The sequence below is a fragment of the Anabas testudineus genome, chromosome 10 (genome assembly GCF_900324465.2).
Source record: "Anabas testudineus chromosome 10, fAnaTes1.2, whole genome shotgun sequence".
In the NCBI taxonomy this organism is placed as follows: Eukaryota; Metazoa; Chordata; class Actinopteri; order Anabantiformes; family Anabantidae; genus Anabas; species Anabas testudineus.
Window position 1 is genome coordinate 12,342,986 of NC_046619.1, and position 22,607 is coordinate 12,365,592.

Consider the following 22,607-nt stretch of genomic DNA (forward strand, 5'->3'; position numbering starts at 1 on the left):
CTAAACAAAAGCTGTAGTCATCATAACGGAGCTGCTAGGTTGGAGTTTGTATCCCTCCCTCCTTTTCTATCTTTCCCTGTCACTAAATGAATAGCTGACCTGGGCACCTTCTAAAAAAATCTGATTTGTGTTACAACAAATGGCTTCAGATATGACAGGGGGGAGGACAGGGGATTGAGGGCAGATAGACTGAAAGAGACAGGGAAAAGGAGACGTGTGGAGAGCGGCGGGGATTACTGTCACAGGGAAATGATGGTGACAAGACAGAGACGAGAGTGGGAGGACAGACAATTCTGAGAAAAAATAAAGATAAGAAGAACAAAACATGACAGATAAACACAAGAAGCAAACCCCCCCATTGCATAAAGTAGACGTACACACAGACAGGAAACGTGGCGGAGACAAAGAACCCAGGCAACAGGAGGAGTGTTTACCTGTGATGGAGGAGAAAAGGTGGAAAAGGGGGAGGAAGAAAAGGAGAGAGAGAGAGAGGTCAATGTGTTACTGGTAGATAACGCAGGAGAGGTAAAGTTTAGGAGGTATAAAGTGTCACCTAAAGACCAAGAGATAGGGAGCAGGGGCAGAGGTGCAGGAACTCAATCCCAGAGACAAGACAACGGCTGATGATAAAACCTCCTCACCTGGACACACTGAGAAAGATATGGACAGAAGCTCAGTGCAACACTGAGGGAAAACACCTGAAGGGAATACTAGGTCAGAAAGAGGAAGGAAGAAACAGGAGAACATTTGAGCTATTATTTTTCCTGGAATCACCTCGTTCGTTTGTTTAAAAAAAAAAAAAAAAAGAAATCTGGGACACAGAAAAGATCACCGCTGTGTCAACGGAGCAATCTTCAAAGCAATTTCTCCGAAAACCGGGCAAATCTAGTGATGACTTGTTGAGTTTGTGGAAAATTTTTTGGACATAAAATAAAAGACTGCGAAAAAGACTGCAGAGAAGAGGAGAGCAGGGAAGAGGAACGAGAGAGGGCGAGGGAGGGGGAGTGAGGAAGAGAGATAGTGTGTGTGAGAGCTTGTGACAAAGAGATGTTCATGATCATTCGAGAGCCGTCCGCCGGAGGAGGCGGTGCTGGAGCGATGAGCGCGCCACCAGAGAGGAGTGCAAAACAGGTGTGTGTCTGAGTGTGTGGATGTCTCTCGCTCTCCCTTTCTACAAATACTGTATATATGCTGTATGTTTGTGTGTATATGTGTGTGTGTGTGTGTGTATTTAAAGATGTTTTACATGTGCCTCTGTATGTGTAACTGTACTCACAAAAAGATGCATTTGCAACAACTTTATTTTGCATGTGTTAATAGTGTTTCACCAAACTCAGTTTAAGATGAATTGAAACTGATAAAAATTTTAATTGATGCAAAGTATGACATTATTACCTAATGAAAAGCATGTTCTGAGACAAATTCAATCACTTGACATGCTACTGGGTGGGTGGAGAAACTCATCTCTCAGGCTCCTTCCCATTGTTTCCAAAAATGTACAAGACTGCTTTCTTTATTTCATAAAAAAGTTGACACACTGGGGAAACGTGATTTTAATTATAAAGTGCTATGCTAGCATTGTCATGGTAAAGTTTAAAAAAAAAAAATCCATAAACGAATATGATCTTTAAATGAAATCATCAGGACAACCTGTCCCAGTATTTTTGCATTTATGTGCACTGTTAAATATTTCCAAAATAGGGAGTGTATAACATTTTAATCATAGTATGTTTGATATGAAGGGACACACACAACGCTCTGCCCCCACCTCCTCTCAGGTACAAGCGGCCATCAAGAAGAAGGTGGAGAAGCAGAAGAAGAAAACCAATGACCAGGGAGGGGGAGCCGGAGACATTCAAGCTGCTACTCCTCAGCCGGCTCGCCATCAGAAAGGTGTTCAGAGTCCACAGACAACGACAATGGAGGACAGAGAGTCGCTGGAGGAGAAGCTGGAGGAGATGATGGAGGGACCACAGAGGAGGGAGAAGGAGAAAGAGGAGGAGGACGAGCCTGTCGACCTGCTGCCCATAGTGGACTCTGTGTATGGGCAGGTAGGACCCATCTGCTGCAGCATGTGTGACTCATGAGTTCATCTGTTTGCATCTGTGTGAGCACCTCTGTGTATCTGCCACTTCTGCCACTCTGTGTGTTTTCATGTGCTGCGACATCCAGTTTTCTGGCTGACTGAATAGCTCGCCAAAGTTAGATTGAAACCCAAAGCCTCCAATTTAAATTTAAAGCCTGGCTCTGCTCCAGTTTCTGTAAATAGCCGTCTCTCGCACACCACTGCCCTCCTGGATCTCACATGGCAGAAGGGCACAGAGCTAAGTTCACTAGCAACACAAACCGCAACCATTGAGCCTTCTCATCTAACCCTAAATCCTTTTGGAAATGGTGGGAGCTGGAGATAAGGGTGGAGATGGCATGTTTGTGAGGATTTAAGCTTCTTTACTTTGGCAAACATTACGAAAGTGTAATCCGTAACAGATATGACCATAGTCAGCCAGAGGTCTGATCGCTGCAGCCATTATATCATCTCGGTATCACATCACAGCCCATCACTCACACGGTGAGCGGTGACACGTGATACAGCAGGTAGGCTTCACTATTACAGCATCTGACACCCCAGGGGTCAGACATCACAGCGTGAGGAAGCGGCGTGTTTGTGTATGAAAATAAAATCAATAGAGATTACACAGAAGTTATAAGCCCAACTCACTTCCTGCTGTGAGTCACCGTGTGAAGAAAGAGGCACATCCACCTGATCGCGTCACCAAAGTGATGATGAACGAGGCTAAGGTTAGAAGCAGAAAATCAATAGAAGAAGAAAAAAAAGAAATCTGATGGCAACGGTGATGCAAGTGGTCTAAATTAAGAGAGGATGTCTGAGTGAGTGGGAGAGAGGACCACATCCGAGAAATCTGCAGGAAAAGAGATGATTTATCTCCTGGCGTTACTGTAGGTTCCCTCGGGGTCCCTGAACCTCACTTTGGCAACCAGTGCATTTTAGCATGAAACTTGTGCGTAACAGGCAGATCATAGACAGTGAGCATGTGTTATTCCCAGAGACACTCATCCCCCACACTCTGGCATGAACTCATCATTTTCTTAAAGTGATATTTCACTCAGTATTACTTTTACACACATTACATCACAACTGAACTGTTAACAGGTCTGCAGTCTGACTGAATGGTATGTTACTTAAGAATAACAATAAGAGCCTAAATGGGATTGTTTGAACTTGGCTTTAGCAAAGATGCAAAATAACTAAATTTACTCAACTACTGAACTTAAGTACACAGTTGACTATAATGTAAAAAATTTCCATAATACAACAACATTACATTCCTCGACACAACCAGTTGGAGAGTTGTGAAAACAGAAACCCAGGAACATAAATATGCTTGTGTTTGTGTGTGTGTGTGTGTAAGAGAGAGAGGAGAGATACCAACCGCATCTCATTTGCATGATTAATTGAAGCCACCAGTGCAGGAGTATCAACCTGGTAAATAATCAGCTTAATGGTATTGGTTGAGTCGTGGGTTATTCATGCAGTCGCTGGTGTCAGTTTGGTCTAAGACACGAGCAGTGGGGCGAATTGTGAAGGAGAAGGACAGTTAAGTTGATTAGTAAGGTTATGTTGTCCTGTATGGAGTTTATAGTCCTTCACAGCTGCAGAGAATTTAATAGGAACGATATTAATAGACTTATAATGTTGTTGAGGTTTAGAAAGATGTGACGATGAGATGTGAGACAGACTGTGGAGAAAACACTGTCAGTGGCCACTTTATAAGGTTCTCCTGTAAAATCTAAAACAACAGCAGTTCAGTGCAATGAGGTCAACATAACCAACTGTGAAAACTGAACATCATTAACATCATAAAATCGATTTTAAAGACGACACTTTGAATCAATTCAGTGCATCAGGAACAGATCGAATCTATGAACGATGCTAAAGTGTAAGTGTATGTGCTGTACGTGTGCATGTACACATGGAATAGGGGTTCGTTGCATCACTCTGGTTCTTCATATTTTCTTTCTACTTCTTTTGTGTTTTCAAATGTGTAATTATATGCATGAACCCGTTAGCGAAAACTTTAAAGTCTGCATCAAAAAAACCAAAATAAAAAGATTAAGACTCTCTAACCAACTTTGGAGATCCTGTTGATAGAAAATATGTGTAGTTTTCCATTAAAGTTTTCTTAATCTGCATATTTTTCAGCGAAGGCTCAATCTGCCACAAAGTTCAGCTAAAAATAGTAGCCGTATCATTACTGTGTGAGATTTTCACTGCAGCAGCTGTCGGATTAAACCCAGCTGTTAGACCTGTCCTAAAGTGGCCTCTAGTGGTGACTGCTACTCAGACTTATAGACTAAATGTTTCATTCTCTGAAGGCACTTTGGCATTTTGATCCAAAAGTAGTAGTAAAAGGAAGTAGTAGTAGTAGTTAAAACGTATAAGCTGTAAAAGCCTTGTATATTCAGTCTGCTATTGCTATTGCATTTGTATACTATTATCTGAAGAGATGTACGCACACACACACACACACACACGCACACTCAAACACACAAGCTGTGATCTCCATATGGATGTACTGTAGTAAGCAGAATGTCAAATCTGCTTTGGGAGAGATTTGTTGACAGATGCTTCGTACAAGCTCAGCTGACCACTTAGAGCTGTATTCATGACCATAACTTGTGATTTTTTTGTGTCGTCATCGTTTTAGAGATCATGGCAGAAATAAGCCTTGGATGTGATAGAGCTCAAACCACCTTGCTTGGTATCTTATATCCCGCTGAGTTTGACCTAAGGGGACTCTGATTGAAGCGACTGATACTCTTGATCTCTTGGTGTCTTGCATAAGCTGCCTTTCGCTGAAGTCAAGTCATGTGTTGCACTTGCTCATTAGTTTTAAGGTTTACAGACATGGACGAGATTATTAGCACCCTACCCTTAAAGAAAGAAAAACCCACAAAGGTCACTGAAAAACTTGAAACTGACAAAAGTAATAATAAATAAAACATTACTAACATTTACTTCAGAATAGTCCAATCATTTGTTCTTAGTCATTTTTGGGTGTTTTTAGCTGTGTTTTGGGTCGTTATCCTGTTGGAAGACCACAAGCTATGACTGAGAGCAAATTTTCTGACACAGGGCAGCACGTTTTGCTCCAGAACAGAATATCTTGATAGTCTGTCTAGTCAGGGTACAATGAGATTTGATTGTACAATGCACAGATTTAAGACACTAGATGCAGCAAAGCAGCCCCAGAACATAACCAGGCCTCCTCCATGTGCCACAGTAGGTACAGTGTTCTTTTCTTTGTATGCTTATTTTTTGACTGTGAACATAGAGTTGATGTGACTTGCCAAAAAGCCCCAGTTTTGTCTCGTTTTTTTTTCTCGTTTTTATATAGTTTCCTTTAACATTGGAGTCCTCCTCAGTCGTCTTCCATTAAATCCACTTGGCAGTGACAGTGACTGATGGTGTGATCTGATGCTGATGTACCTTGAGCTTAGATTTCACCTTTAATGTCTTTGGAAGTTGTCCTGAGCTCTTTGGTTACCAGTCTCTTCAATTTGTCATCGACTGTCCTCTTGCGGCCATGTCCAGGGAGGTTGGCTTCAGTCCTGTGTAACTTAAACTTCTGAGTAATATGTGCAACTGTAGTCACAGGAGCATCAAGCTGCTCGGAGATGGTCTGACAGACTTTACCTTTAACGTGTTTGTCTATCATTTTTATTTCCAATCTCTCTCCTTTGCTTTCTCTGGTTCGTGTTCATTGTGGTACACACCATGACACCAAACAGCACAGTGACCACTTTTCACCCTTTAGAAAGAAAGATTGTTGCTGTTACTTGAAGGAATCTTAAAATGTGAATCCTCAATTTGAAGAATACAAAGTTCTGATTCAAAAGTAAACTGATCTCCTTTGTAACTTATTGTTATTTTTACTCTCTATATGTTTACATTTTCAGCACAATTTAATCTTTTTTTTTTTTAGTAGTGTACTGATGCTGAAGTCAAGTTCCCCCTCTACTTGTTACTCTTTCCCTTTCTCTTTTTCGCTTCCTCACCCCAGCTTCCTCTTTAATCTGAAGTGGTAGGGATTAATCCCTGTCTGTTTATGTCCTCTTAATTCTCCCTCTCAAAGTCCTCATACTGTAGATGAAGTCATTTGAATGCTGATGCTGAACATGTGAGCAAGAGAGAGAAAGAGAGGGAGAGAGGAAGGACTGGTGGGGGGGGGGATTAAAAGCACTGATCAGTGTGTTGTAAAGAGAAAAAGGACAGCGATGCTGCTGCCGCAAGAAAACGCTCAGGTGAACTGGTTCAGTTAGTTTACTCTTCAGGCTGGTTTGTTTGGTGTCATCGCTTGACTTTGGCTCATGTAGAGATGGGTGGAGTCATTCAGCACTGGAGCTGCTTTTCCTCTCTGTGGTGTCAGATGTAACGAGTAGCATCCAGCATGGGAAGCTCCAATCTGAGCGGGACCTCTGGGAAGTCCAGAGACGGGTGAAAAGAAGGAGGAATAGATAAATACAGACAAATAGGAACAGAGACGTTTTTGATATTGACCAGGGAGGGGAAAACAGCAGGGTTGTCGACAAGGGGCAATGGGCAACTGCACCAAACCTTCTATGAAAGGTGAAATGAAGAAGGTAAGTCTCATCTTTGTTGGCACTTGACTTGCAGGAGCTTCATGCTTTTGCTTGCATTTGCTTGTTGTAGCTTTATTTTAATAATTTGCGTTTGGATAGTTTACTTGACTAAAACATTGGCTCTGTCATCATGGAAATTCATTCTTGACTTCAGAACAGTTAATGTAGCAAAATAATCCAAGTTTATGAGCAACTTCCCCCTAAAAGTTGAATTCTTGAATGCCAGTTTTATTAATCATATGTATAATAAAATTGTGGCACTACTTGTTTTTCCCACATATCTACTGATGGTGGTGAACTCACTGACCTTTACTGAAATATACATGTTTTTTCAGGGGACCATGGCTCCGCTTTGAAAAGGGGGTAGCAATTTGAAATACTTAACATATAGTGAATATGTAGTTGAAATCAACTTTAATGTTGCATTTTCTTCTGTTTTATGTATTTTCATTTAAATGACCATACAATTATAAATTAATTAATATTGTGGAGTGGGGGAAAAGATTCCCCACAGCTCCCCCTCTGCTTGTTGTGGTGCAGCAGCAGCATGGATGCATAAGGAGGCCGTTGAAATCAAGGTTTTTTTGCAGTAATGTCTGATGTGAATGGATTGCTTTGAAATAATAAGTAGCTTATGTAATCCAGGCTTATGGCCACGCTCTATCTAATGTGTGCGTGACTAGAAAACCTTGTTCCTTGAAAGACGTAATTATGTTTTGTACATACAGCCAGTGTGTAACTGACAGTGACAGTGAGAGTGGTGGGTTAACAGCCTGGTCTGCCCCTAAAGAGGGTAATGGAGGGCCCCCTCCGGGTTAAGGTGAGGGCTGTGGGTCAGCAGGATCTGCACCTGGAGGAAGAGGAAGATCAAGACACGGAGGATGAGCTGTTCAAGGATCCTTTTGGTGCGCTGTTGAAGAACTGCAAGATGCTCCACATTGTTGGCCCGGCCTGCATCTTCCTTAGACAGGGCATCTCTCAGACGCTCGTATGTAAAAACACATTGAGTGTGTACACTGTGTCATCATCACACGACCCTGCGAGCAACCTTTTTTCATTTGTGTCAGTTCATTGTCATCCATACATCGTGGTTGACCCTCCTGCTCTTCGCCACACCCGCTGCATCACTGCTCTGGGTCAGACGATCAAATCTCTTCTCAAAGAGGTCAATCAATCAGTTCCATGGAAAACTAATGATTGGTTTTGTGGCACAATCCTTTGTTTGTGCATGTGTGTGTGTGTGTGTGTGTGTGTCTGTGTGTCACAGGTTAATTCGGACATTAAGGCTAACTTCTTAGCATAATGTGATGGGGTTTTTTGTCCAATTAGCACATTTGACATCCTTTCAATATATTTGATAGCATAGTAAATAGTATATTCTAGTTACATAGTTCATAGTATTTAGTATAATTTGCCTTCATGTCAAAGATACCATGATGAATTCCAGCTGTGTTGTTCCACTGTCGTATGAAGAAAGGGTCTCGTCAGACCAACTACTCAGAGGATGTGTTACGTATAACCTGTGGAACTTCTCTGTCACCCATGTCATGATTATCCCAAAACTGCTGTTCAGCAGTAACTGGACCTGCTTGAATTTCTTGAAACACGAACTTAAAGCAAGTCCAGTTGTCGCTGAAGAGCACCTTTGGGACTTGCTCTACATTGTTTATTCTCCGGACCTCTCGTCCTAACATGTTCTGTACTGAATCACAGCTACCACTGAGTGAATGTTGGCTTTTAATGAGCTTTGTTAATCTGCCATATGGAAAAATTATGTATATGTATAAAGAGTGGACATGTTTCATCTCCTAATCTCCAGATGTTTGCTGCTTATCAGCCTCCCGCAGATAATCTGGTCACCTCTTCATGATATCATTGATATTATGAGATGGTACACTGTTTAATACTCACAGCTGTTTTTCATACAACATGCACTGGGTTAGGCTGTTTAATACAAACTTTAAAAACACACAGCACCAAATCATCATTAGCAAATTATACTGAAGAATAAAAAATACAGTCAACAGTGTAGATGGTCAACCTCTCATACACTCTTTCTTCAGCTGTATTGTATTATTATGTTATACTGTACTATTGTACAACAAGCCCCAATGTGATGTTGGATCTGACTGTGTTTATATCTCTCTTATATGAGTGTGTTTTGTTCCATGTGAAGCGAGACACTAATGTGTGAATCGTCTTCCCCTGACAGGACAGAGAGCTGAGACCGGAGGAGCTTGATGGTGAGATGACTTTTCTGGAGCAACAGATAGTGTTTCTGTTTTAGGGCGCCTGAATAACTGATGTTCAAATGTTAATGTGTGTCTGTTGACCAGAGCTCCGGGAGGCGTTTGTGGAGTTTGATAAGAATAAAAAAGGCTACATCAGCCACAAAGACCTGGGAGAGTGCATGAGGACCATGGGGTACATGCCTACAGAGATGGAGCTGATCGAACTGAGCCAGCAGATCTGTGAGTGGAACAACAACAGACTAGGAGAGACACACAGATCTGAGTAGAATATAAGTGGAAAGAACCAGAAAAGAATAGAACAAAATAGTAATAATAATTTCTTTACAAAACTTATTCAGTGTTTACTGCAGTCATTTCATGGAGATCTGTGGACATCAGGAGAAATTACTGATAACTAGGCAGCAGGATGGATCTTCTGCTTCTTGCTGGTTTTCATTTAGCCTTGTGTGTCCTGTAGGTGGAGGAAAAGTGGACTTTGAGGACTTTGTGGAGCTGATGGGACCCAAGATGCTGGCGGAGACAGCAGACATGATTGGAGTCAAAGAGCTACGGGACGCATTCAAAGAGGTCAGGATGCACGGAGTTACTGAAATAGTCTGTTGGCGCCCAGAGGAACATTTCATATCAGGAAAATATTTAAGAACCATGTATGTGAAGAATGTGTTATGTGTGTCATTTTCCGTCTTGCAGTTTGACTCCAACGGTGACGGTCTGATCAGTTTAACTGAGCTACGCGAGGCCATGAAGAAGCTGATGGGAGAACAAGTGACCAACAGAGAGATCAACGAGATCCTCCGAGACGTCGACCTCAACGGAGACGGTCTGGTTGATTTTGAAGGTGAGAGAAATTCACTGTCCGTCGAGTGTCCACATTTCTCGTCCTCCGTCTCACTCATTTCTCTTCTTTTATCAGAGTTTGTGCGAATGATGTCACGCTGACTGGTGTAGGTGTCCACATGTGAGACTGACATCAGCCGGATGTTGCTGTTGGTTGAAAGAACACACTACGCTGTAGTGGACCTTCCTACTCTGCTCTTCAGAGCATGTATATAATTTTTTTTTATATTCAACTACTTAAAATTAACTTTGAATTTGCAATAGCACAAACAACTAAAGACGTCTCTACTTGAGATGCGATAAACATACAGAATCGGAGACATATCATAGAGAATATTTATGAAGTTGTGTTTTTAGATGTATTTTTATATATCAGTGCTTGTATTTGAGTGTAAAACCCTGTTTTTAAAATTGTACTTAGTATTTTCTAATAAAAGAAATTACAAAATTTGAATGAATGGTTGTATTATTATAACCTAAAAAAGAATTCAACATGCACTAACATGATTAAAACCTGAGTTTATAATATAAAGACCAGCCAGTATCAAAAGGTAACTGTGGATTAAATGGGCATTCAACTGTATCATTCAGTATCTGTGCACAAAGCATGCATAAACATCAAATCATAAGTTTGGATGTGTCCATACAAACATCTTTTTTCTCCAATAATAAGCAGCAACAACCATCTTTGAAATCAAGATTTTCCTTTTTATTGAAAACTTGGCCAGGAGTCTGTACAGCAGAGAGGATGTGTAATGCACAGGGGCAAGAAGACTGGGGGACAGGGGGCTTGAGAGACTCAGTTTCCCATGGTGCATCATACCCTGAGCCAAGAATCGTGTGTGTAAAACAGCAAGAGGCATCATGTTCCCTCTTCGATGTCTCCGAGGACTGTGGCGGGGGATGAAGTGAGGGACTAAAAAAGTGAGAAAAGGGGGGAAAGCAAAGCTCAGCCCATAGGGGAGAAAGAGAAAAGTAGAGACAGAGAGGGATGGAGGGTGGTCTGGTGGGTCTTGGTGGTCCTGCTGGTCCTTCCACTGAGGTGTTGACTCTTTTCATGGGCAGATTTAGGTCCTCACCCTTGCCTTCGCTGCGTTAGATCAAAGACCGTTAAAGGTAAAGGCCTCAGACATCTCTCCCCCTTTCCCTCTTTCTCCGCCCCTCTCCCTCACTTCCACTCTTTCTCTTTCTCTCCTTCCCTGAGCCTCACTTGCTGGCCATGGTGTAGCAGCCCTGTTGGTGCCACTGCATGTCACGGATGCGCCTCACGGACTGGAACTGAGGATGGCGGGCACCATACTCGTTGAAATGCCTGTACTCGCCCTTCTCCAGCAGATACTGGCTGCCACGGTATCCAGGGAACTGGTATCCCACCCAACTGCAGAAGTATGAGCAAACAGGTCAGTTTAGGATAGATTTAATGTGCTGTTTGAGTCATCCCATCAGTGGTTCAGTGAAAGATACTCACGTTCCACAGCTGACCATGATGCTGCCCACTCTGTCAGTGAAGCCATAAGAGAACAGACTGGGAACGTCATCGTCCACAATCTCCATCTTGCGGCCCTTGAACTCTCCCACCTCGTACAGGCAGATCTTGTGCTTCTCAGGGTCCTGTGAGAGAGAAAAAGAGGAAACATACGTTTATAGAGCCAAACTGAAAAACAAGAAGAGCAAGAAACCTGAACTGGATCTGTTTCATTACCATTCTGACAGGCCTGAAGGACAGCAGGTAGTCATTCTTCTGGCAGTTGCTCCAGGAGTCCCAGCGAGGATACTCTCCCTTCTCCAGGATGTACATCTCGCCGCAGAAGTTCATCTGCTCGAAGCCCACGAAGCTGCACATGAAACAATATTATCAAATCGATGCAAACCCATCTAGCTCAAATATGAAACTAGATATATGATTTGATACGTACGGTCCACACTCAACACGCAGGGAACGCACACGGTCCATGCCCAGCTCACACACATTCATGCACTCGTTGCTGATCTCGATCATGCGACCCTGGAAGTTCTCCTGGTCGAAGACGTACATCTAGAGGAGGCAGATGAACACGAGTGAGTTACTACGACAGTGGTGGGATACACAGTTATCTCTATGTGAAGCAGCAGTCGTGTGTGAGAGGCACCACCTTGTAGGACATCATTCCCATCTCAGACTTCTTGCTCTGAGCAGCCTTGCCGTCAGTCTGGGAAGAAGTCTTGGACTTGTCTCCACTGGACATGATTACTAGGCAGGAAGAGAGGTAAACACGCTGAGTGAAGGTATGATCATGAGCTGAATCTAACCTATGCTGAGTGATGTGAGGATTTTAAAACAATCAAAGGAAGCAACAAAAAAAGCACTGATACTTCACAGTTAAAGTTAAAGTATGGAAAGGAATCTGTATTTTCTAGTCTAATTCTCTTGATCTGTAGCTCAACACACCTGCAGGTGTTGCCTGCATATATGCGTGTGTGTGTTGTGTGTGTACCTTACCTGTGTGTGTGTGCGATTCCGGTGCCGAGCCTCACTCAGAGTGTGTGCGGCTCGGACTGTGCTCCTCTCTTTTATACGCTGGCGCCCACAGGAGAGGGATTATGGGGACAGAAACAAACCTGCTGAGGTCAGAGACAAGAGACAAAAGAAACCCTACATCATCAGAGTGGGACGGACAGAGGGGACGGGAGGAGACAGCGCTAGACTGACAGAAGTTTGAGAGCTAACTGGAGACAGTTTGTAACTAATGACATACAAGTGAATGTCAACTTTTTAGTAGTTAGTGTCTTTACCAGGTTAATACTTGTTAGGTGTATTCAACATAATTCACCATGAAAACGTACTTATTCCTAATATAAGAGTAACGTATACAGGTGTGATGACAGTGTCTGTTTGTGGCTTCAAAGTTTAAAGTAGTAGAAAAGGTCTTTGGTGTAACATTTTGTGTGTGATACGTACATCTGAATGAAAAGTTTCTCTACTTGAGGCCTGAGGCGTCCAAAACCTTTCCCTCAAACACCCTCATTTATACTCATGAGACTTCAAGCCTCTATTTGATAGTTATTACTAAAGGAAAGAAAACCTGAAAGGGTTTTTAATAGGACTGTGTTTGATGAAATTTATTGGAGCTGGTGCTTGTACAAACTCAAATGAGTGAAGCTGCAGTCTCCTCTTCACTTTGAAAGATCTCTGGTTCAGTTAAACTACACATCTCTGTGCGCAGGTCTACTTGGACCTAATCAGATCCTAATATGTGAAAAGGACTTTAATTCAACCTTTACATTCAACCAGACGCACCCAGTTGCCTCCTTCTCGTGCGCCCCTGCGATGCATCTGCTCTGCAGTTAATCCCCACATTCTCCAGCCCGATCCCGGCCCTTTGTGCCTGGGTACGCGCAGGACTGCTGACCGGGGTCCGAACATACCGGAGCGCCTTTGTTGAGAGCCCCAGCAGCTCTATGGGATCTGCTGAGCTGGCCGATGGAGCGGGACAACAGCGGGACAACAGCAGCCAGAGGCCACGCCGGGAGCGCGCCACGCCGCGGCTGCGTCACACAGACGCTGGGCCACGGTCCGGGTCACCGTCGCGGACGCGCAGTGTGACCGGCGCGCACCCCGAGCACCGGTATAAAACTGAAGCGCCAGGTTCTCTCAAAGCTCTACGCGAGGCAGGCACGTCCCAGTCCGAGCTCTTCCAATAAAGTGCCGATCTAGGTAAGGCTGCATCTCTGCTTTCAACTCAGCCCAGGGTCACACAGACAGGAACTGAAACTCCAAAGCACTGTTTGAAACAGCTGTGATACACTGTGGTAGCTGTCTGACTTTCTATGACACATTTCACCTGCTTTATTTTAGAGTTTGACCCTTTATTTGATCTGTTTAACAGTGAGATGTGACAAACTACTGCAGCTAAATAAAAATGTGTTTGTCTTGTAAGTGGAAGTGGCACTGTACTGGGCATCATCACACTTACAGTTCATTTAGAAAAACAGATTCTCATTTTGGTGTTTAGAGCATTCGTTTGTGCTCCAACTGGATCCATTAATGCAACGTCCTCTCCTATCTCCTTCTCTTTGTCCTCATGTGCCACCTTAGGAGTAAAGATGTACAGAACTACAAGGTCCCCCATGATGCAGCCGCTGGTCAACTCAGGAATGGGCATGGCACCTTTCTTCAAGGTAAACACACCCAGACTCTACACACAGGAGCACAAACCTTTGCCACAAATGGATTTAGACTGTTCAAAAGCATTTCCTGTATGATCTTTCTGTGTTCTGTGTTGATGTTCCTCCTTTGCTCCGTCTTTTCAGGTGACTGTGTTCGAGCAGGAGCACTTCCAGGGCAAGTGCCTGGAGTTCACCTCCGAGTGCTGCAACATCCAGGAATGCGGTCTGGACAACATTCGCTCCATCAGGGTGGAGAGCGGAGCGTAAGTTTCACTAACTTTGTCTAAGCAGACAGAAAAGAGATGCAGCAAAAAGATGTGAGGAGCACGTCCTCTATAATGGCACGTAGTGATGGTGGTGAAATAAGGGAAGCTTGCTTCGTTTAGTTTTCTATAAATGCATCCATCCTAGACACAAAAGAGAAGATAAAGGGTCATGTGGGTGTTTTAAGAACTGTATCAGCTCAGATGTGTCTTATGCAAAGCTGCACTTCGACATCAGAATAAGCATTTTGCACATCTTGTCTTCAAATTCCCCGTGGATCATCATGTAAACAGTCTCCCTGTCTCTCTCTCTGTGTGAAGCTGGGTGGGTTTCGAGCACCATGACTTCCAGGGCCAGCAGTTCATCCTGGAGAGGGGAGAGTACCCCCACTGGGACGCTTACAGCGGCTCCCTCTCCTACCACGTGGAGCGCCTAATGTCTCTGCGCCCCATCTACTGTGCCGTGAGTGCATCTTAGTGTTCAGGTGACAGTCAGCTATTGGCTCAATAATCGAGAACCCAACAAATGACAACTGTTTCGCCTACAGTCCCACCAGAGCAGTCGTATGATCATCTTCGAGAAGGAGAACTTCATGGGCCGCAGTGTGGAGATCTGTGATGACTACCCCTCTCTGCAGGCCATGGGCTGGATGATGCCTGAAGTTGGCTCCATGCACGTGCAGTGTGGCGCGTAAGTTTACTTTTTCTCCATCTTTTTCTTAATAAAAAATGCGCCGACACAGACCATTAATCATCTAATTTAATCTACAGACTTCAGCTCAAATAAACACTCTATCCTCTATATCGCTATAATCCACTATCAGTTTGTATGGTATCTAATAGTCATAGCTGCTAGAAGCTCTAAGCTTGTACTAAACCCCTTATAAGTCACAGCAACTCATTCCCCTCTTAAAATAGTGCCACTAAGCCCCGCTGCCTTCTCCATCCTTCCCACAGCTTTGTGTGCTACCAGTACCCTGGCTACAGGGGCCAGCAGTACATCATGGAGTGTGAGAGACACAGTGGAGACTACCAGCACTGCAGGAACTGGGGCTCCCACTGTCAGACTCCCCAGATCCAGTCCATCAGGCGTATCCAGCACTGAGAGGGGGACAGGCTGAGACTGAGGCTATTGCCCACGGACAGCAGCTCCTCTCCACTTCCCCACCTCTCTTTCTCCTTTTTTCTCTTCAGTCCTTTCCTTCCTCTTGACTTGAGCCACAGCAGCCGCGTCAGCCCGAGTCAACACATCTACTGATTTACAGTCGCTGCCAGAGTGTGATAAGAGACAATATCGCACTGTTAAAAGCACAGGGAAACACACGCTCCACACATCCACACGCAGACATAACTGACACTCAGTGTCTTTTTATTTGGTTTAGAGGTCCCTACACACATACACAAACACACATCTGCGCTGCACTCTCACCTCAGCTGGGTGATGAGTAGAGCATTTCCTCAGCAAGCTGGAACCAACCAGTGAGGAGAACAAGGTCCTCCGTGGTGCCACAACCAGCTTCACCCTCTTTCCTCGGTGCAGATATGATCAGCACTGTGGTGCAGCTCAGAAGTGTTTTGTTGTTGTGTGTAGCAGGTTGATTCACAGGATGATAACTAATAAACTTGTTTTCACTTCATGTATTCTTGTGTGACTGTGATTTCACAACAACCAGGGAGACTGAAAGGTGTCAGTTGGGATATTTTCAGAGGACTTGCAATAGTCTCAAGGAGTGCAGCAGGAGTGGTTTTCAGGTTTCTATAACATCACTATTGCGTTGCAGTGCAATTGACATAAATCTGGTTCCTGATTTTAGTAGATGTTACTGCAAACATTTTAAACCTGCATGTCAAATCTCAGTAAAGTGGCTGTTTGAACTGATGGGAAAAAATAGGGAAGGGAAAGGGACAGGAGGAATATCTTCAATTATTCATCTCAGAGGTATATCTTTTTTTTTTTTTACAAACAACACAAGTAGAATGCAAAACAGCTGAACACAGTGCAGCTTAAACGCTGGCAGCATTTAGAGAAAGCCCAGGAAATAAATAAAACAGAAGAGAGAAGAGAATCAAAGTTTATATTTGACAGCAGCATAAACATGTGCTGCGAATACAGAACCACAAGTTCAAAATAATACAGAAACGTCCTGTGGACACTGAAACTGTGTTTCCCATAGCTGGGTAGTCAACTTACAACACTTGCAACACTAGCTGATTTAGTGTTTTGTGTGTGTGTATGTTGTGATTTGATCCCAAATACTAATTATTTTTTGAAACAAAATCTTTATTGCACAAATCAGAGTCCTGGAACATAACTTAAAACATAACCTAACAGTAAAACAAGGAAGACAAGAGTTTTCCTAGAACATTTACAACACGTGGCAGAACACAGGCTGACATTATTACAACTAAAACAGTCATAGTCATTTTTACAACTAATAAAATACTCCTGGTTGCTTTGACACACTTGGTATTATTTTCAACACTTAGATAAAACAAACTATGCTGAACATTTGTGTTTAAAACTCACAATTAGTGAACTTAACAGTAACAACTCTTTATATAAAACCAATGGTTAAAGTGCAAAAAACTCTCTGTATCTTTATCAGCTTCACAATTATTAATCTGTATGCTCTATAGCCTACATTTACTATACAGTCCTCGTTTTGTTTATCAATTGAGTGTCTTTATGCAAAACACATTTATTTCCTTTTTAGTTTTCAGTCCAAAAAAACGTTGCTCTAAGTTTTCTTTTCTTTCTTTTTTTTGTAGGGAGCAGGAAAATAAACATTCCTTGCATGATTGTCAGGTGAATAAAAAGACATCACTAACCAAATGTTATTGATCAAACTATGTCGCCGTGATCTCTGTCACTTCTACTTTCTCTACCTGCCCTTAAAACTCACAAATTCAGGATTTTTTTCTGGGGAATAACAGAAAGCGAACAAGATAAGCAGAAAAGGAAATGTTGACACAACAGTTGCTAATTTCAGAGCACCTCTGTCTAATCATCTCTCCTAAGAAGCTCACCTTCTCAAATAGCAACAAAGATTAAGTGCTGTCCGTCTTTTCTCCAATAACATCAACGTCCTCGTCTCCTTCTTCCTCGACTTCTAAAGACTCCCTCCAGCTGATCATCACTGGATCTGGGAGAGGACTGGAACCTCCAATCACATCAATGTCCTCGTCTTCCCAGCTTCCTGTTGACCCCAGGCTCACAAAATGTGGAAGAGCCGGTGCTAGTCTGGATGGGCAGTGGCCTTTTTCTGCCTGTTCTTTGCAGTTATCTCTATGTTTCTTCAGGTCCGTAATTCCATCAGAGTCTCCATCCACATCTACTGTCGCATCACTGCAGCTTTCCATCTCTTCATCCAGCAGACTGTCCTTAGTTTCTCTGAATATGATTTGACTCCATACTGTTTTTTTGTCTTCTTCTCCAAACAGCAAACCATCTCCAACACTGGTCAGTGAAACAGTCTCCACATCGATTACATCCTCCATCTCTGCAGTTGCTGCTTCAGAGACAGAGTCTGCAGAATGAGAACTCAGTATACATGCCTCTGTAGTTTGATCAAAGCAAACCTTCTTGACCACTGTGGCATTGTCACCTGTTTCCTCCTCTGACTCTGCTCCCCTCTTCTTTCCTCTCCTTGTAGGCCCCTCTGTCTCCTCCAGGGGCTGGACAGTCAAATCGTGTCCATGTCTCTCATGACTTTTCTCTAGTTGTTCTTCCATACTACAGGGCTCTAGAGGCTGTGGCTGAATCCGTGGTGTTGAACCCTCACCATTTGATAAGATGGGAAGTTGCTTGTTTTTCTTGGGCCTACCTCGTCTCCTGCCTGGTTTATGTGGAGATGGCTCTTCAAAATAACAGTCCTGTAAAACAAATCAAACTTACCACATTATATGAAGAAATACAAAAACAAGACTAAAGGTCTACGGAGACGCTAACAGCTCTGCAACACTGTACTTACTCACCTCTGGGCACCATGACTGGATAAATGTTTAATGCCAATTAATCAAACAGTGAACATGTTTGAGTTTAAATGTAAGAACACGGTTGCTCAGAACATGTTTGAAAGACACATTTGTCACCACTAGCTTTTCAATCTTCTAATAAAGGTGAATGCTCACCATGATATGTCCTTCCTTCAACCGACTCCTGATGGGGTATATTTTTGTGCTGCCCCACATGGGCCACGTGCTCTTTGTGTTTGCTGGATTCTAAACAAATACATATGCAGAGACAGATGTGTTTCACCTTCTACTGTTGCCACAATTCAATTTTGCCTTGAAATCAGTTCAAACAGACTCAGGTATTTATGAACTTGACTTCTCAATTCTGACAGTGTACCTGCAGTGTAACTTTGACTGGAAGTGGGCCACTCCTCTCTAATCTCACCACAGGCATCAGTTGGAGCTGCTTGTCTTGGTCAGGAAAGGTTTCAGGCTTTCGGGCAGTAGGTGACACTGACTTCTTCCTATTTTTCTCTAATGAGAACATATATTGGCTTGTTCTTCTCTTCTTCTGTTGTCTGGTTGGAGCTCTGGCTTTTCCCGATTCTCCCGCTTTGTCACTCTGTTGCAGTTCAGTTGTTTGAGAGTGTCTGACTGGCTGGAGTCTGCATATATTCTGTTGATGAGGGGTGTAGGGGGAGAGGGTCTTTGTTTTCCTGTGTTTGCTCAGGACTGTGTAAGGCTGGTTAACCTTTGTTGAATTCCCACCACGCATCTCTTCCTTTTCCCTGGTGCTAGAGTTTTCAAGATGCTGCTCAAACGACTGAAGGAAGTGTTCCAGGATTTCAGTCAGCTCTCCCTCCTCCTGCTGCTGCAGAATGGGCACCTCACTGTTTGCACAATTGGAGCCACTAGACCCTGCTACAGCACCAACCTGTGTGGACCCATGGTAACCTGGACATGCTTTCAGGTGATGAGTGGTTTGGTTTTGTTGTTTATTTTGGGTCAGATTTTTCCCAGAGGAAGCATTGGAAGAACCCCTGCTACTGTTTTGATCAAGAGGATCAGAATGTGGAGGACCGTTGTTGTCTGTTAAAATGTCAAGACCCATCATCACTTCCTCCAGAAGACGGTCAATGTGCTCAGGCTGCTCCTCATTAGGAGGAGGAGCTGGAGGAGGGAGCAAGGTGGTGTGGAGGAGAGACGGTGCTGGAGACACGTGGCTATCTGCAGGAGTGAGCAGGCTGGGACATGGAGAACACTGGACGGAGGAGCTGGAGCCAGAGAGAGTATGAACACTGTCGAATCTCGCGTGAGGAGAAGATAGAGAAACGGACGTTGTTGGTTTGGCTCTCACAGTCAAACCTCTGCCAGCAGGTGCAATTTCCTGTTACACAAAACAAAATTTGTGGATTCATTTACAAAGTTTCTGACCTTTGATTGATGATTTTAAAAATAAACTGCTGCACTTCTGGGTGTAAAATGTGTTGTGTTTTCATTAAATCAGAACAAACACTACAACCCTACCATTTACATTTTGTTGATGCCACAAACTGAATACACTCACCTGGTTTACACGCTGCTCTGTTTTTCTCCCTCCACACTGTTTGTTATTTCCTCCTCCTCCCCCACTGAGACGCAGCACGTCTCCAGTCTGGCTGAATTCCCACTCTTTGCTGTGCCTTGGTCTTCTCCGACAGCTCTTGGTTGGTTTCAGAAAGTCTCTAGTTATCAGGTACAACTTCCTGCCTACTGCTCCTCCGCCCTGACCAGGCCTGGATGCTCTCACTCCCCCTCTCTGCAGAAACAGCTTCTGCAGCTTGCTCACCCCTACATCTTGCACGTCCACCGTCTGCGTTAACCCTCCTCTCCCCCTCCCTCCTGTTCTTCCTCGTGGTCTTCTGGCTCGTCTCTCACCCGTCCCGGCGCCCCTGACACCTCTTACTCTTGCTCTTCGCCTCCTTCCTGCTTGTCTCCGGTGGGAGCTCTCCTCCTGGTCTGGGTTGAGAAAGTGATTGATAAATCCTGGGATGTTGCCTTGGAACTGTTCGAGCTGCTCATCCTCCCATTCTTCTCCAGCTACGACATCTCTATCTGCTCCTGAAGGGCCAGTCCACCAGCTCTGAGGGTCTGCAGCACATGGGATCACTTGGTTGGGAAAAGTAAGAAAAGATAGGGGGACAGAGGAGTTTGGTGGTGCCACAACAGCAACAGAACTGTATCCAGCTGATGTTGAGTCTTGTATCGAAGCTGCAGGATCAGAGGAAGGATGTGGCGTTTCATTTTCATCTGGCTGGTAGATCAGGGATAAGGGAACATAGGGAATTTGAGGGGGAACAAGATGGGAGTCTGTCTGCCCCAAACCCTGGAGAGCACTTAGATCAATGGTCTTCAAGGAAGCCACTGGGTAGGGGTTAGAGGAAGTAGGGGGAACTGTGTTTACCTGCAGCGCCTCTGTCTGAGTACATATGTCTTTCTGACCATCTAAAGGAATCTCTTTCCACAGAGTAGTAGTACCATCTCTCACCTCCCTCCTCCACCTATCCAATCTCACCTCACTTTCCTTAGGCATTAGAGGCTCTGTCTGCACTCCAACATCCGTGTGTTGGCCTCCTCCTTCTTCATTTCTGCTATTCAGATCCCTCTTTGTGATCTCCACCAGCCCATGGATGCCCAACTTGGCAGCTGCCAAAATAGCCTCTTGCTTCTCCTCCTCCCCCTCCCCAGCCATCTCTCCAGAGTAGAGCAGTCTGACCATGTTAACCAGGGTGCACGCGTCAACAGCTCGAAACTCCAGAAGATGACTCTGTCCTGCAGGGGGCACTGGTGTGGAGGACAGAGCTGAGGAAATGTTGGGGCTGACAGCTGAGAGAACACAACTGTGTGCAGGCACTGAAACATCTGGAGGAAAGATTTCAATAACGATAATGGCAGGAAGGAGTTGTACTACATGCAAACAAAACAGCGAAATATCAAATAATTTAATTTAGTTTCTTTATACCTCCTGCCTTGAGCAGAGTGTCACAAAACTGGCTACACTGTTGTTGTTTCTGCAGCTCAGCAAGGAGGAGGGCTTCAAACCCTGGTTTTTGGTAGCGCCACATTTCTCCATTCGCTTCAGGAGGGAAACAGAGAGCAGGGGAGTGAGGGTGAATTAATAAAATGTAATGAAGGCTTGAAAATGTTTTGGAAAACAAACATAACTTTGTAGAAGAAATAAAACCAAAATGTTTGTGGTAGTGACTACGGATGGTACTAATACTACTAGTATAAATATAATTCTAAAAATGTACATACCTATAATGCAATAATACATATTTTGCAAATTACATGTTGAATGGAAAGTAAGTATTTACAACTCCTGCAAAGAACTTGCTGAAATCATGTGAAATACAGTATTTCTGTTGCCGCACAACCTTGAGGCAGAATATTTTGGCGCATTTAATTTTGTTTCTTTAAGTATATTATTTATGCTAATACTTTTGTACTTTTACTTAAGCAATTCCACATGCAGTACCTTCACTTTAAACAGCACATTTCTACACAAAGGTTTTGGTAAAAGATCGGATCTGGGTAATTATAGTTTTGTTCCACTTCTACAAAGCTCTACGTGATTTCTGGATATGATCTCAGCAGGCTAAGGCTATTGCAGCTTTGCCCTCTAGCATCACCGCACACCTGCAAATGTTAGCATACCTGCTGACAGCTAGCAACCAGCTAACGACCGCTCTAACTGTAGAGCTAATACATGACTGGTTAGCTGGTAGTTAACATGTCATGAACATCACATTATGGACTCAAAAACAACTTCGGAGTATTTACAACCTGGGCCGGCTGACGTGACTTTAACTTTATTTAAACTATATAGACTGAGCCGGTCAAAACGCGGACAGGTGACTGACAAACACCGCCATCACTCACCGCCCGCTCGCTGCCCTCTATGAATCCGCTCCAACGGCAGAAAAAAGAAACCTCGTTAGTTTTTAAAAGTTTATCTTTTTGAAAACAAAGTTATTAAAGTTACTGAATATAACTTTCCCCCTCGGTCTGTTGTTTTTTTTTTTAGTCCAGTCTTGCGAGGTCATCCACGGGTCAGCGGCGACGTGCAACTGTAGTTCGTCTCTTGGCAACCAGGGGGCAGGAGAGTTCACCGCCAGTCAGTCAAAGAGTAAAGAAACAGTGTTAAAGACGAGATAGTTCACGCAGTAAACTTCCGCTTTCGTCTCAAAACACAATAAACTAGCCTAGAACTTCTTTGGTGGGAGTCACTAATCAGGGATGGCAGAGGTAGAAACTAAGTACATTTACTCATCCACTCAATTTTATTTTAGTATTTCCATGTCATGTTTTTTATCTTTTATTTTTTCTCCTATAAGGTTAGGAGGGAAAATATTATAGCTAATCTTTACACCAATACATTTATCCCACAGTATTAGTTACTGGTTACTTTGCTGATGAATCTTACAACAAAATATAATTAACTAATGACTTA

The 22,607-nt window shown here is 43.5% G+C and overlaps 4 protein-coding genes across 5 annotated transcripts; 2 read left to right on the forward strand and 2 right to left on the reverse strand.

Moving 5' to 3' along the window:
- The first annotated feature begins 1,047 nt into the window (after window positions 1-1,047).
- cabp2b (calcium binding protein 2b) lies at window positions 1,048-9,940 on the forward strand. 2 transcript variants are annotated; one of them, XM_026358102.1, is made up of 7 exons: window positions 1,048-1,131; window positions 1,779-2,051; window positions 8,876-8,906; window positions 9,000-9,134; window positions 9,373-9,482; window positions 9,606-9,753; window positions 9,829-9,940. In XM_026358102.1, the coding sequence occupies exons 1-7, from the start codon at window positions 1,048-1,050 to the stop codon at window positions 9,852-9,854; spliced, it is 807 nt and encodes a 268-aa protein (XP_026213887.1). In that variant the 3' UTR covers window positions 9,855-9,940. The 2 variants fall into 2 exon arrangements, with proteins under 2 accessions (XP_026213887.1, XP_026213888.1); XM_026358103.1 differs by lacking the exons at window positions 1,048-1,131; window positions 1,779-2,051 and adding an exon at window positions 7,577-7,651.
- Window positions 9,941-10,958: 1,018 nt separating this feature from the next.
- LOC113160556 (beta-crystallin B1-like) lies at window positions 10,959-11,977 on the reverse strand. The gene is made up of 5 exons (XM_026357871.1): window positions 11,885-11,977; window positions 11,669-11,787; window positions 11,455-11,587; window positions 11,221-11,363; window positions 10,959-11,130 (listed from the first exon to the last, which is right to left on the reverse strand). Exons 1-5 carry the CDS (start codon window positions 11,975-11,977, stop codon window positions 10,959-10,961), a joined length of 660 nt encoding a protein of 219 aa, XP_026213656.1.
- A 1,858-nt stretch (window positions 11,978-13,835) lies between these two features.
- On the forward strand, window positions 13,836-15,266 carry cryba1l1 (crystallin, beta A1, like 1). Its single transcript, XM_026357872.1, has 5 exons — window positions 13,836-13,910; window positions 14,043-14,161; window positions 14,483-14,624; window positions 14,710-14,852; window positions 15,119-15,266. The coding sequence occupies exons 1-5, from the start codon at window positions 13,836-13,838 to the stop codon at window positions 15,264-15,266; spliced, it is 627 nt and encodes a 208-aa protein (XP_026213657.1).
- A 1,510-nt stretch (window positions 15,267-16,776) lies between these two features.
- On the reverse strand, window positions 16,777-22,149 carry LOC113160936. The gene is made up of 7 exons (XM_026358402.1): window positions 22,037-22,149; window positions 21,117-21,230; window positions 19,869-21,016; window positions 19,683-19,718; window positions 18,513-19,502; window positions 18,293-18,382; window positions 16,777-18,034 (listed from the first exon to the last, which is right to left on the reverse strand). The coding sequence occupies exons 2-7, from the start codon at window positions 21,217-21,219 to the stop codon at window positions 17,210-17,212; spliced, it is 3,192 nt and encodes a 1,063-aa protein (XP_026214187.1). The 5' UTR covers window positions 21,220-21,230; window positions 22,037-22,149; the 3' UTR covers window positions 16,777-17,209.
- Between the last annotated feature and the right edge of the window lie 458 nt (window positions 22,150-22,607).

What these genes read in the sequence shown, in the direction of transcription:
- cabp2b (XM_026358102.1), top strand. Translation starts at nt 1,048, where the DNA reads ATGTTCATGATCATTCGAGAGCCGTCCGCCGGAGGAGGCGGTGCTGGA. An exon ending in CGAACTGAGCCAGCAGATCT is followed by an intron (nt 9,135 to 9,372) that starts GTGAGTGGAACA and finishes TGTGTCCTGTAG; the next exon opens with GTGGAGGAAAAGTGGACTTT. An exon ending in TACGGGACGCATTCAAAGAG is followed by an intron (nt 9,483 to 9,605) that starts GTCAGGATGCAC and finishes TCCGTCTTGCAG; the next exon opens with TTTGACTCCAACGGTGACGG.
- cryba1l1 (XM_026357872.1), top strand. Translation starts at nt 13,836, where the DNA reads ATGTACAGAACTACAAGGTCCCCCATGATGCAGCCGCTGGTCAACTCA. An exon ending in GCATGGCACCTTTCTTCAAG is followed by an intron (nt 13,911 to 14,042) that starts GTAAACACACCC and finishes CCGTCTTTTCAG; the next exon opens with GTGACTGTGTTCGAGCAGGA. An exon ending in TGCGCCCCATCTACTGTGCC is followed by an intron (nt 14,625 to 14,709) that starts GTGAGTGCATCT and finishes TTTCGCCTACAG; the next exon opens with TCCCACCAGAGCAGTCGTAT.
- LOC113160936 (XM_026358402.1), bottom strand. Translation starts at nt 21,219, where the DNA reads ATGTGGCGCTACCAAAAACCAGGGTTTGAAGCCCTCCTCCTTGCTGAG. An exon ending in CTGGTCAGGGCGGAGGAGCA is followed by an intron (nt 19,719 to 19,868) that starts GTAGGCAGGAAG and finishes AATAACAAACAG; the next exon opens with TGTGGAGGGAGAAAAACAGA. An exon ending in TGAAGGAAGGACATATCATG is followed by an intron (nt 18,035 to 18,292) that starts GTGAGCATTCAC and finishes TTTGTTTTACAG; the next exon opens with GACTGTTATTTTGAAGAGCC.
- LOC113160556 (XM_026357871.1), bottom strand. Translation starts at nt 11,977, where the DNA reads ATGTCCAGTGGAGACAAGTCCAAGACTTCTTCCCAGACTGACGGCAAG. An exon ending in CTGCGTGTTGAGTGTGGACC is followed by an intron (nt 11,588 to 11,668) that starts GTACGTATCAAA and finishes TTTCATGTGCAG; the next exon opens with CTTCGTGGGCTTCGAGCAGA. An exon ending in ATCATGGTCAGCTGTGGAAC is followed by an intron (nt 11,131 to 11,220) that starts GTGAGTATCTTT and finishes ATACTTCTGCAG; the next exon opens with TTGGGTGGGATACCAGTTCC.